The sequence below is a fragment of the Bombina bombina genome, chromosome 1 (assembly GCF_027579735.1).
Source record: "Bombina bombina isolate aBomBom1 chromosome 1, aBomBom1.pri, whole genome shotgun sequence".
NCBI lineage: Eukaryota > Metazoa > Chordata > Amphibia > Anura > Bombinatoridae > Bombina > Bombina bombina.
Window position 1 is genome coordinate 650,495,705 of NC_069499.1, and position 15,128 is coordinate 650,510,832.

The window sequence follows — 15,128 nt, forward strand, 5'->3', positions numbered from 1 at the left end:
TAGGTTTTATTTTTATTATACAGGCAAGTTTGTATTTATTTTAACTAGGTAGAATAGTTATTAAATAGTTATTAACTATTTAATAACTACCTAGCTAAAATAAATACAAAAGTACCTGTAAAATAAAACCTAACCTAAGTTACAATAACACCTAACACTATACTATAATTAAATAAATAAACAATTAAATAAATTAAATTAAATTAGCTAAAGTACAAAAAAAACAACATTAAATTACAGAAAATAATAAACAAATCACAAGATATTTAAACTAATTACACCTAATCTAATAGCCCTATCAAAATAAAAAAGCCCCCCCAAATAAAAAACCCTAGTCTAAACTAAACTACCAATAGCCCTTAAAATGGCCTTTTGCGGGGCATTGCCCCAAAGTAATTAGCTCTTTTACCTATAAATAAAAATACAAACAACCCCCCAACAATAAAACCTACCACCCAAACAACTAACCGCCCAAATAAAATATTATATAAAAAAACCTAAGCTCCTCATTGCCCTGAAAAAAGGGCATTTGGATGGGCATTGCCCTTAAAAGGGCAATTAGCTCTTTTGCAGGCCCAAACCCTAACCTAAAAATAAATCCCACCCAATACACCCTTAAAAAAAACTAACACTAACCCCCTGAAGATCGACTTACAGTTCTGAAGACCGGACATCCATCCTCAAGGAAGCGGCAGAAGTCTTCATCCAACCGGGCCGAAGTCAGCCAATAGGATTGAGCTTGCATTCTATTAGCTGTTCCAATCAGCCAATAGAATTCGAGCTCAATCCTGTTGGCTGATTGGATCAGCCAATAGGATTGAATTTTAATCCTATTGGCTGATTGCATCAGCCAATAGGATTTTTTCTACCTTAATTCCGATTGGCTGATAGAATTCTATCAGCCAATCGGAATCTAAGGGACGCCATCTTGGATGACGTCACTTAAAGGAACCTTCATTCATTGGGTAGTCGTCGGATAAAGAGGATGCTCAGCGCCAGATGTATTGAAGATGGACCCGTTCCACGCCGGATGGATGAAGATAGAAGATGCCGTCTGAATGAAGACTTCTGCCCGACTGGAGGACCACTTTGCCCGGCTTGGATGAAGACTTCTCCCGGCTTCGCTGAGGACCTCGGCCTGGTTGGATGAAGACTTCTGCCACTTCCTTGAGGATGGATGTCCGGTCTTCAGAACTGTAAGTCGATCTTCAGGGGATTAGTGTTAGGTTTTTAAGGGTGTATTGGGTGGGTTTTATTTTTAGGTTAGGGTTTGGGCCTGCAAAAGAGCTAACTGCCCTTTTAAGGGCAATGCCCATCCAAATGCCCTTTTCAGGGCAATGGGGAGCTTAGGTTTTTTTGGTTGTGTGGGTGGTGGGTTTTACTGTTGGGGGGGTTGTTTGTATTTTTTTTTTACAGGTAAAAGAGCTGATTACTTTGGGGCAATGCCCCGCAAAAGGCCCTTTTAAGGGCTATTAGTAGTTTAGTTTAGTTTAGGCTAGGGTTTTTTTTTATTTTGGGGGGCTTTTTTAGATTTTGATAGGGCTATTAGATTAGGTGTAATTAGTTTAAATATCTTGTAATTTGTTTATTATTTTCTGTAATTTAGTGTGTTTTTTTGTACTTTAGCTAATTTAATTTAATGTATTTAATTGTTGTTAATTTAGTTCATTTATTTAATTATAGTGTAGTGTTAGGTGTTATTGTAACTTAGGTTAGGTTTTATTTTACAGGTACTTTTGTATTTATTTTAGCTAGGTAGTTATTAAATAGTTAATAACTATTTAATAACTATTCTACCTAGTTAAAATAAATACAAACTTGCCTGTAAAATAAAAATAAACCCTAAGATAGCTACAATGCAACTATTAGTTATATTGTAGCTATCTTAGGGTTTATTTTATAGGTAAGTATTTAGTTTTGAATAGGAATAAATTAGTTAGATTTATATAAATTATATTTAAGTTAGGGGGTGATAGGGTTAGGGTTAGACTTAGATTTAGAAGTTAATAACTTTAGTATAGTGGCGGCAACGTTGGGGGCGGCAGATTAAGGGTTAATAAATGTAGGTAGGTGGCGGCGATGTTAGGGAAGGCAGATTAGGGGTTAATAATATTTAACTAATGTTTGTGAGGCAGGAGTGCGGCGGTTTAGGGGTTAATATGTTTATTATAGTGGTGGCGACGTTGGGGGCGGCAGATTAGGGGTTAATAAGTGTAGGAAGGTTGCGGCAACATTGGGGGCGGCAGATTAGGGGTTAATAAATATTATGTAGGTGTCGGCGATGTTGGGGGCAGCAGATTAGGGTTCATAAATATAATGTAGGTGGCGGCGGAGTCCAGAGCGGCAGATTAGGGGTTAATAAGTATAGGTAGGTTGCGGCGACATTGGGGGCGGCAGATTAGGGGTTAATAAATATTATGTAGGTGTCGGCGATGTTGGGGGCAGCACATTAGGGGTTCATAAATATAATGTAGGTGGCGGCGGTGTCCGGAGCAGCAGATTAGGGGTTAAAAAATGTATTTTTAGTGTTTGCGATGCGGGAGGCCCTCAGTTTAGGGGTTAATAGGTAGTTTATGGGTGTTAGTGTACTTTTTAGCACTTTAGTTATGAGTTTTATGTTACGGCGTTGTACCATAAAACTCTTAACTACTGACTTTTAAATGCGTTAGGACTCTTGTCGGTAGAGGGTGTACCGCTCACTTTTTGGCCTCCCAGGGCAGACTCGTAATACGGGCACTATGGAAGTCCCATAGAAAAAAGACTTTACATAGTTTACGTAAGTCGTTTTGCGGTAAGGCCAAAGAAGTGTGCGGTGCCCCTAAACCTGCAAGACTCGTAATAGCAGCGGGCGTAAAAAAGCAGCGTTAGGACCTGTTAACTCTGCTTTTTTACCCTAACGCACAACTCGTGATCTAGCCGAGTGTTTTTAAAGCATATTACTATTAAATGTTTGACAGCACATATCCACTATCATCTTTGGCACTCTAAATAAAATATTTCAAATTATGTCACTAATTGTGGAGATGGCCTGAAAACAATTTACTTGTGTGTCTTTATGTATGTATGTGTGTGCATATATGTATGTATGTGTGTGTATATGTATGTGTGTGCATATATGTATGTATGTGAGTGTGTATATATGTATGCATACATGTGTATATATGTGTGTGGTGTGTGTATGTATGTGTGTGTGTATGTTTGTGTATATGTGTATGTATGTGTGTGTATATGTGTATGTATGTGTGTGTGTGTGTGTGTGTGTGTGGTGTATGTGTAAGTGTGTGTGGTGTATGTGTTTGTGTGTGGTGTATGTGTGTGTGTGGTTTGTGTATGTGTGTTTGTGTGTGTGCATGTGTATGTGTGTGGTGTATGTGTGTGTGGGGGGTATGTGTGTGTGGTTTGTGTATCTGTGTGTGTGGTGTGTGTATGTGTGTGTGGTGTATGTGTGTTTGTGTGCATGTGTATGTGTGTGGTGTATGTGTGTGGTGTGTGTGTGTATGTGTGTGTGGTTTGTGTATGTGTGTGGTTTGTGTATGTGTATGTGTGTGTGGTGTGTGTATGTATAGTGTGTGTGTGAAATTAGTAGACAGAGGTGATATAGTAATGTAGAAATATGTTATGTGTTTATTAAAAAGAAATGCCCCAGGTTGGTTCAACTAATAAAAACTGTCTTTAGGCCATATTTACTAAAATTAGGTTATATAGTTAAAGGGACACTGTACTCAAAATTTTTCTTTCGTGATTCACATAGAGCATGCATTTTTAAGCAACTTTCTAATTTACTCCTATTATCAAATTTTCTTCATTCTCTTGGTATGTTTATTTGAAAAGCAAGAATGTAAGTTTAGATGCCGGCCCATTTTTGGTGAACAACCTAGGTTGTCCTTGCTGATTGGTCAGCACCAATAAACAAGTGCTGTCCATGGTACTGAAGCAAATATTTGCTGGCTCCTTAACTGAGATGCCTTCTTTTTCAAATAAAGATAGCAAGAGAACGAATTAAAATTGATAATAGAAGTAAATTAGAAAGTTGCTTAAAATTGCATGCTCTATCTGAATCATGAAAGAAAAAATTTGGGTTCAGTGTCCCTTTAAGGGTAAACAACTCTTATGGATACTGAAATAAAAAAAAAGTCTAAAAGTTAACAATCCTGAAACATGTCAGTTGCCCATTCAAAATTATGTTAAAACCAGCACTCCTGCTAAAATAGCATATCATCTCTAAAAAGTAAGCTTATGCACCATACTTTGAAACCCCTTTTGCCCTTTAAAATTATCAGTAACCAGCTCATTATTAGGATCACCACCTACTTTTCCAAATCTGGTTTGTCTAGGTTAGTCACCAGTAATTATATAAAATGTTTTGCACTGAGTATACTTAAAAGGGACACTGAACCCAATTTTTTTATTTTGTGATTCAGATAAAGCGCGCAGTTTTAAGCAACTTTCTAATTTACTCCTCTTATCAATTTTTCTTCGTTCTCTTGCTATCTATATTTGAAAAATAAGGCATCTAAGCTAAGGAGCCAGACAGTTTTTGGTTCAGGCACTGGACAGCACTTGTTTATTGGTGGGTGAATTTATCCACCAATCAGCAAGAACAACCCAGGTTGTTCACCAAAATTGGGCCGGCATCTAAACTTACATTCTTGCTTTTCAAATAAAGATACCAAGAGAATGAAGACAACTTGATAATAGGAGTAAATTAGAAAGTTCCCTAAAATTGCATGCTCTATCTGAATCACGAAAAAAAAAAAATGGGTTCAGTGTCTCTTTAACTTTATCTCCGTTCTGGAAAACCTGAATATCAGTTATACATTCAAAATGATAAATAAACAGCTGCAACTATAGCATGCTGTAAATATGCACTGTTAATATACCCTGCATATAATTACTGAATGCAATTAGATCTTATTTTGCATACAGTATAGCACAGTTATATTTTAACCTTTTATGTCAGGATAGATCAGATATTCTTCAATAATTTGGAATTCTACAGTATGTCTGTATTAGTTTAAATACATTTTAGAAATGAAAAGATTAAGAAGCCTCTTCAACAAATAAAACTGAAAAAAAAAACACCTCAGCATGTCTTTATTTCTAAATAGCCAAATGAATAGCTGTGTGTGGGTGATTAATGTAATATTTATGACAGCTCTGTGCTTGAGGCTAAAGGGATCCCATTCACAAATGTACTTTTACTTCTCTTACTCTCCCATGAGCAAATCCCTTTGAAACTCCAGCTGCTTACACACTGAAAAGACTGGATGATATGTGCACTTATGCTTCAGCACTGAAAGGGTTATGTTGTGGTCCACGTGAGGCTGGTGTGTTCCTATTGATTGCATCTCTCTGTTGACAAATGCCGAGCTTGTGCTCTGCAGTCTTCTCGGAGCTGCAGTGAAGCTGAGCTAAAGGATGCTGCTTTAATTCAACGTCAGATCAAGTTTGATCAATAACCCCCCTACTGGTCCAATTGGAAGAGCCTTATTCATCTGATCTTTTTTTCCTCCCTTTCTCTTTCCACCACCATCTTTGGGAAAAGTCCCTGATTTTCTATAGTGAGAAGGAGGCTAAATTCCTCTAACAGCATCTTGCAGCCAATGGAACTGTCCTTGGTGCTGTAAGGAAGGAAAAGTGACCGTTTGCTCTCCAGCGTAGGCTGTGTCAGTTTCGTTTTAGAAATTGAATTTGCAAGGCTGAGAAATGGGGCAAAATGAGATGCAGACTGTCTTCCTTCTGTTGGTGAGCCTTGTGGGCGACTGCTTTGGAGCATTTCCGAACACTATAAATATAGGTAAGTGTTGCATCTTACAAAATGAATATAAAACCTTCCTAGCATAACAATTATAGTACAGGGACATGATTGCAGCATGTAGTCTAATGCATGGGATTTCTTTCTGCATTACTGAAGGGATAGCTTTTACATAAGAAGGGGATAGGAACACTGCACAACTTTATATACTTCACAGAGGAGAATAATCTTAAAATGCTCATAATATATATATATATATATATATATATACACATAAAATCAGGTTTGTCATTTTGCTGATCTGTCATGTGATACAAAAACATACTGTATGCAAATTAAAAAAAAAACATGAATATATTATGGAAAAATCAATGCAGCTTTTATAACGGCTTCGGTTGCAGTGGCTTAGTGGATCTAGACAGATAAAATTCTCTATCCTCTGGCTTCTGCACACTGCAGAAAAGTTGCTAGACTTGCTTAGCAAAGAGACACAGAATCTTGTCTGCATTCAGTGCCCTGTCGTGGTACTAAGCACTGTAAAGTCTTTGTGCTTGATGTGTGGATTGTGCAGTATGCAATAAAAGACACAGCATCTCATTCAGTTACATCTTTTACACTGCTGAACAGCTTTGCTCTTGTTGTTCTTGGTGGAAGCTGGGGAAGAACTGGAGTCAGCAAATTGTATTAAAAGAAAGACAAAAACATGACTGCAGAACCGAGCACTGCTGGCATAAACTGAGAGATCATGCAAACATTCCACAATGTGGCACAATGTAGTTTAGACCTTCATATATTATGTCTGTGCCCGTTGCAAATATGTTTTAATTAGGAAATGTTTATATAATAAAGTAATTATAATCACGTTTCTCTTGTTCTTATAGGTGGACTTTTCATGAGAAATACAATTCAGGAGCACAGTGCGTTTTTATTTGCAGTACAGCTGCACAACACTAACCAAAATAACACAGAGAGGCCCTTCCAGTTGTTTCATCATGTAGATCATTTAGATTCATCTAACAGTTTTTCTGTTACAAATGCTTGTGAGTACTCTTTGATTCCACTTTGTATGTGATCATTCATAACTCAGATTGTCACTAATAGATTAATTGGAATTGTGAATTATGATTTATGATTTATTTTTTCTTCTCAAAGTTACATTTCCCACTACAGAAATTCTCAGGCTAGTTATAGTAATATATATCTGTATTTGAATGGCTACATTAGCCAAGTAAAACAGTTTGTCAATCTTGAAATCTTTATGGTTTATACTGAGTGATTATACTGTGTATGCTCTAAACAGACTCCAATTGATAGAGACACTGATAGAAATGTACAGACAGACAGACAGAGAAATTAGATACAGGTAGATAACTAGATAATACAGATTATATATAGATAGATAGATAGATAGATAGATAGATAGACTACACACACACATATATATATATATATATATATATATATATATATATATATATATATATATATATAAATATCAGTGATAGAACACTTCTAATGTATGCTGCTTTTGACTGTATGCAATCAAAGAAGAGCAAATTACAGTAGATCTTCACTGCAGAATAGGGTTGCGGTATCTCTGATTTATATAAAATCTTAAAGAGGCATAGCCAACTTTAATCTAATACAAATTTAAACATTGTGGAAATGCATTTAGAAGGTGGTGAGTGCATATGATAGTTTTTGCTGTATGTTACAGCTGCATTTATCAAGCAACTGAATAGAATACAGATTATGCCATTTTGCAAACATTAAGAACACTAAGCTATTATCAATTTATTATTGGATATTAAAGAGGTTTTCTGTAGTACTTGATACGGTTATGTAGGTCTCAGGAAATAATATTTGGAAAGGGTTTCTGAACACAATCCATAGGGACGTTTGTTACAGTTTATAGTATGTAACTGTTCAAAATCTGGTCTCTTTTGTAGCATTTTTAACCTATTAGGTGCTGGAAGGTGAAGTCTGTCTGCTCTATAGAATACAAATGAAAGAATCTGTGCCATTAGTATAAGAAACACAATATACTTTACCACTTTTATATAAATTAAGAACAAAAAAATAAATAAAAACAAAATGTTGCTGTTGAAAATTCTAAAACTGTGCTTTATTGAACAGAGTACTTTGTTGCAATATTGCAAAGTTATTAAAGTTAAACATGTACTGTACGCCTACACACTTAAAAATACTGTGCTAGGCTTTTACTGAATGGACGGCATTTACAGCTAACATTTTACTACTAATCCTTAATCATAATAATCCCTTTTAAGAGGCTGAATCTCAAACACATTTTGCCTATGTCAATGAATGGATTAAATTCAAATTCACAGAACACTTGCACTTATCTGTCAGTAATTGATTTCAATCATTGATATTTCTTTGTAAAAACACAGGAATATAATACGATGCAATTGACTTCTTCCCAACAGGGGAATAAAAAAAGACATATTTACACATTTACACACACACACACATATATATATATATATATATATATATATATATGTATATATATATATATATATGTATATATATATATATATATATATATATATATATATATATATATATATATATATATATATATATGATAACAATATAGTCTTTGGTTTCTAAATATTATGCCACACTGTGTTTGTAGAAAAACCCTAAAGCAGAAAGTTTTTTAAATTAATGTATTCTAAATAGAACGTGTGAGATGGAACTATAACCTTCACAAATTAAGGAAGATACAAAAAAGTGAGGCCTTTACACCCAAACAAAAATCCTGGCAAGTAAGACATCACATTTGAAAGAAACCTTCCTACTGCACTAAAAGTCATTCTAGCAATATACAAAAAAAATCAGGATGTCAAGTTGTACATTGAAGAACTAAAAGCAGTCATTTTCAAATGTCAGAATGTTTTTACTTACTAATTCAAGAGTGGAATCATGTCTCAGCATGTTGTATTCCTAAGTGGACAACTACATGTACTTTGTACAACCTACTGTACTAGGCCATCCCTTTAATTATGCTCAGTCATTTAGTACTAACACAAAATGTATGTTGCCCTACATGGCTTCCTTTGCTGAAAATGAAAAAGAAAAGGCTCAAAGTACAAAGAATGAAATAGGTTTGTAGACGTGGTGCATGTTTTTAGCTTTTTTTTTATTATTTATAGAAAAATGAATGGCTCTAGAAATAAAGGATATGTAAAAACTGTAGCTAAATATGTTAATAAGTGCTGCAGTCTGGCCACATACTATATTTGTCATTTTAAATGGACATTGCACTGAAAATATTATTTCATGTATATGAAATTGCAGTGGTTAAACATGAATATAAGTATGCTTTTTGTTCAAGAAAAAAAGCTTAGTAAAATTTGTTTAAATTTGAAGTTAAACTAACAGTGCAACTAATACCTGGGTATCTGTTGATCACTAGTTGATGGGGACAATGGCTGCAAGAGAAAAAGTTGGTTTATTCAGCACACAAATATGTAATAAAAAAGAAAGAACTGAAATACATTTTGAGTAATTTCCTATCAGATTGAACAGAGAAAAAAAAATCTATATTATGTCCTTTTAATTAGGTATTCCTGGCTCTTTGAAGTATGTTCTGTATATTTTATTTTGTTAAATGTGACAAAAATGTGTACAAAACTAAGTCTTTGAATTCTATAGTGGCATATGCCTAGAACCACAACACTATTCTTGAATAAATCACATTTATTTCACCAAATATCTGCATATTTATTATGTTTTACAATTGTATACATGGATATATATATATATATATATATATATATATATATATATATATATATATATATATATATATATATATATATATAAATACATTGAGCTTAGAGGTAGCCCTTGAAATCTCAATCATGATAGACTCTGCAAAAAAAAAGAAAAAGAAAAAAAGGAAAATATTAGTACATGGTTGGAAATATGAGAAGCCATATACATACATTTTCTCTCACATATGAGTTACATCATGGAATATCTCTCTTGTACACATTACATAGTGTATGGCAAGCGCCTTTCACAGATTTTTAAATAATACATGCCAGCCTATTTATTTCTTCATGTTTTAGTTACATATTATGGTGCAGTGCCTAACGTGACAGAATGTAGTAGGATTATCACTACTTAATCACAAAAGATTCTATATTTGTTTATGTTTTCAGCAAGACATAATGTTACAATATTATTCCTACAATGTATTTAAGTGAAAAATATCAGTAAAAAGGGGAATGCATTGACTGCAGCAGGCACCTCACACAGTTCTAGAATTGATTTGAATAATGTTAAAATTCTTTAGATCACATCTTATTGAAAGAATTTGTCTGTGTTCTGGTGCTGTGGTAGTGCATTCCACAACATCCCTTCAGCCTCTGCAGTGTCACCTCATTAGCACACAGACCTCATATCCCCTCTCTCTGCACTGTCATTGCAAACATTGCTGTTATACACCTTTCCAGTCAGCAATGAGCTTGAATTACGCACTGTTTGCATGACACATTAAGAAAATATAAGTCAAAGCAAAACAAATGTAACCTTCGGGTTGTTTGCTGTGGAATAGTGCTAAGAAAGCACCAGTACAAATCCTATTTTGTTTCATTACTGCTGAGACTGGAGATTAGCAAGTGAATAAGGGCTTTGCATACACGAACAGTTTCTTTCATCCAAAAAAAGAGTTGGCAAATGCTTCCAAGTCTTCAGGGCAGGTTTAGAGTACTGTGCTGGTCATCTTTTCCTTCGCTGGGGATTTGGCAAAGCATTAATGCTTACACTATAATAAATGGATCTGCATTGTGCTCTATAACATATAGAGAGACAGAAGAGGGGAGGGCAGAAGAGGAGAGAAAAATGGAAGAGGCCAACACAATTTCTGAAGGTCCTGAGAGCTGTGCATTCAATCTCTTACTAAATGCTATTGTTGATGTTTCAAAATATCTCTTTTTGCTCTTCTTAGCATTTGCAATATCCTGCAGTGGTTTGCCCCAGACACGTTTATAGCTCAAATTCAAATCTTCTAGAGTCATCATTTACTATAGGACAGTGATCACTACTTGCTTACAGTAAAGGAAACTCCCACTTATGTGGCTCAGTCATTGTGTCATGTTTTGATTTTCAAGTTGACAAAGTGCATTTTAAAATACAGAAATACTTTTAAAGGGACAGTCTACAATATAATGTGTATTGTTTTAAAAGATAGATAATCCCTTTATTACCCATTCCCCAGTTTTGCACAGCCAACACATTTATATTAATACACTTTTTACCTCTGTGATTACCTTGTATATAAGCATCTTCTGACAGCCCCCTGATCACATGACTGACTGTTTATTATCTATTGACTTGCATTTTGCTGTGTTGTGCTGTCTCTTAAATAACTCAACTGGCGTGAACACAATGGTATCTATATGGCCCACATTAACTAGCAGTCTCCTGTTGTGAAAAGCAAATAAAAAAGCATGTGATAAGAGTCTGACTGTAGTGGCTTAGAAACAGGCAGAAATTTAGAGATTTAAAGGTTATAACGTATATTAATATATCAATGTTGGTTGTGCAAAGCTGGGAATGGGTAGTAAAAGCATTATCTATCTTTTTAAACAATAACAATTTTAGTGTTGACTATCCCTTTAAAGAGATAAAATTTAAGGTGTGTTTTATACATTTTATGAGAAAGTGAATATATGTTGCAATTTGGTTGGCTTTCTTATTACAATACACATCCATTATAAATATAACTATAGATATAATTAATGTAAAAAAAAAATCAAGACAAAGAAAATGGAATAAAAAATTCATGTTGTCGCATCCTTTTGATCTTTGCTAAAAATAAATCAATTAGTTATTGGATCAGAATTTATTTTTAATGTTAATTGGGTTAAAGTGTCACATCATTAGTATCTGGTAAAAGTCCTGCCTCTAAAATAGGCACTTTATTTATAGAATAAATATATATACATTAATGGCCTGTGGTTAAAAATATACAGGTGAGAACAAAATACAAAATACAAAGCTAGTGAAATGTGTCTGCCATCTTACTTGTGTCACAATCCATGTTGTGAGAACAATGCAGAAGTTTTTGTTTTTATCTAAATATAAATATTTTTTATTCTGCATACAATCACAAAGTTTGTTGAAAATGGAGAAAATGTTAAATATGCCATTCTCAGCTTTCGAATGACTGACTGGGAAATCGATTGATAGATAAATAGATAGATAGATAGATAGATAGATAGATGGATAATGCATCTGAGCATTATTTTTGTGATTATTTTAAAATATATTTGCCAGCCATCCAAATAAAATGTATCTATAATTTAAGATACCTCACATATTAATGTTTTATTTAGTGATGCAGATACCTGCAAAGCCTTGCAGTGTTTGATGTAATTCATACAATGCCAACCACAAAGCTGTTTTGCCTTTGCAAGGCTGTACAATTCTTTCCTGTGGATTTGTTGTCTTACACGCATACATTTTTTTAGCAGTGACCAAAAAAGCGCATCTTTAAGCTCTAGTTTCTAGCTATGAGATATTGTGTTTTCAGGCAAATATCCTAGTTACTGAGGAACAATATTAAATATAGAAAATATGATGTAAATAATTAATAGTAATCAATAGCTGCAAAGCTTTTGTCTTTATTTATGCTGATTTGCGAGGAATTCAAAAGCAAGGAAATTATTTACTTGTATAGAGTTTTTATGAACTGCAATGAAGCTGCTTTTGCTGAAAAATTGTTATAACATTCATATACATTAATCTTTTGCTTGGCCTCAAGATATATTCCTAGTTGTTTTTCTGTTGTTTTCCTCACAGACATTTGAAGCTGGCATTGAATTGTTTTCGAGAATAATAGGGGCATGCAATTTTCTTTTTCTTTCCTATTACCAAGATGAACTGGCATGGGGCTCTATTGGGTGATGATAAATGTATTTTAAAGTACAATGTTTGTAGACTGCTTTATGCTACTAAACATACTAAACTGAATTTTCCAAAGTTTCTATGCTTGGCTCTTGTAATTATTCAGAATATGCTATGAATTATTCTGCCAAGGCAGAGAGAGACACAATATTACTTGCAATCCTGAGTGGTGTTAGTTACAAAACCCAACATGTTATGTTTTCCATGCCATCTCTGTGTCCTTATATTATAATATATATTTTAATATGGGATTTGCTAAAAGGTATGTGATCCATACCCACACTGGTGAATCACATATATGGGGCTCTCTTTATCAAACTGTGTAAGCAGTTTTTGAGCCACACACAAGTTAAGAAGTAGTGATCTACTTTTAAAGCCATTCACTACATAAGGGGAGGTAAAGATTAATCTTTCTGGACTGATTCTCCAAGGATGATTGACAAGACCTACTTTCATGCAATGGGTTGGGAGAGGGCATGGGGAGGGGCAGTGCAAGTAAAAACGTTTGCATTAGTAGATGCAGGTGGCAAATTCTGCCTTACTGTCCATGAAATTTTGCCCCATGTCCGAATAATAAACAGGGGGGTCATTAGTTTATGGGGTGTGATTCATTTTCTTGCTGCACAACTAGATTAGTAATATCTTCATAGACATACCTGAATAGATTCTATTGAAAACATAAGGCTAGATTATGAGTGGAGCGCAAATTTGTGCTCCAGCTAGTGTGCTATCTACGCTAGAAGTAATTTGACTTTGTGCATCTGGTAGCTCTCATATTACAGGTTGAAAGTAATGTTTTGGTGTGCGTGCACTACCCAATGTACGTTAAGCCCTTTACTGGAGAAGTTGCGATCAATGGAACAGAATTTAAATAAAAACAAACACCCACAATTGCATGCTAATCCGACTGGGCACTTTAGGAAGATTCCAATAAATATATATACAGTGGGGCAAAAAAGTATTTAGTCAGCCGCCAATTGTGCAAGTTCTCCCACTTAAGAAGATGAGAGAGGCCTGTAATTTTCATCATATGTATACCTCAACTATGAGAGACAAAATGTGGAAACAAATCCAGACAATCACATTGTCTGATTTGGAAATAATTTATTTGCATATTATGGTGGAAAATAAGTAGTTGGTCAATACCAAAAGTTCATCTCAATACTTTGTTATATTTCCTTTGTTGGCAATGACAGAGGTCAAACGTTTTCTGTAAGTCTTCACAAGTTTGTCACACACTGTTGCTGGTATGTTGGCCCATTCCTGCATGCACATCTCATCTAGAGCAGTGATGTTTTGGGGCTGTAATTGGGAAACACGTACTTTCAACTCCCTCCAAAGGTTTTCTACGGGGTTGAGATCTGGAGACTGGCTAGGCCACTCCAGGACCTTGAAATGCTTCTTACGAAGCAACTCCTTCGTTGCCCGGGTGGTGTGTTTGGGATCATTGTCATGCTGAAAGACCCAGCCACGTTTCATCTTCAATGCCCTTGCTGATGGAAGGAGGTTTACACTCAAAATCTCACGATACATGGCCCCATTAATTATTTCATGTAGACAGATCAGTCGTCCTGTTCCCTTTGCAGAGAAACAGCCCCAAAGCATGATTTTACCACCCCCATGCTTCACAGTAGGTATGGTTTTGTTTGGTTGTAACTCAGCATTCTATCTCCTCCAAACACGACGAGTTCTGTTTCTACCAAACAGTTCTACTTTGGTTTCATCTGACCATATGACATTCTCCCAATCTGCTTCTGGATCATCCAAATGCTCTCTAGCATACTTCCGATGGGCCCAGACATGTACTGGCTTAAGCAGGGGGACACGTCTGGCACTGCAGGATCTGAGTCCCTGGTGGCGTAGTGTGTTACTGATGGTAGCCTTTGTTACGTTGGTCCCAGCTCTCTGCAGGTCATTCACTAGGTCCCCCCCGTGTGGTTCTGGGATGTTTGCTCACCGTTCTTGTGATAATTTTGACCCCACGGGGTGAGATCTTGCGTGGAGCCCCAGATCGAAGGAGATTATCAGTGGCCTTGTATGTCTTCCATTTTCAAATTATTGCTCCCACAGTTGATTTATTCACACCAAGCTGATTGCCTATTGCAGATTCAGTCTTCCCAGCCTGGTGTAGGTCTACAATTTTTTTTCTGGTGTCCTTCGACAGCTCTTTGGTCTTCACCATAGTGGAGTTTGGAGTGTGACTGTTTGAGGTTGTGGACAGGTGTCTTTTATACTGATAACAAGTTCAAACAGGTGCCATTAATACAGGTGAGTGGAGGACAGAGGAGCCTCTTAAAGGAGAAGATACAGGTCTGTGAGAGCCAGAAATCTTGCTTGTTTGTAGGTGACCAAATACTTATTTTCCACCATAATATGCAAATAAATTCTTTCCAAATCAGACAATGTGATTGTCTGGATTTGTTTCCACATT

General features: G+C 35.4%; 1 protein-coding gene across 1 annotated transcript in view; it reads left to right on the forward strand.

The window, feature by feature from the left end:
• Window positions 1-5,706: 5,706 nt before the first annotated feature.
• Window positions 5,707-15,128, forward strand: part of GRIA3 (glutamate ionotropic receptor AMPA type subunit 3) — a 662,172-nt gene continuing 652,750 nt past the window's right edge. Inside the window, exons 1-2 of the mRNA XM_053699114.1 lie at window positions 5,707-5,797; window positions 6,637-6,795. Of these exons, the coding sequence (XP_053555089.1) occupies window positions 5,707-5,797; window positions 6,637-6,795 (250 nt within the window). The remainder of the gene's footprint in view (window positions 5,798-6,636; window positions 6,796-15,128) is intronic.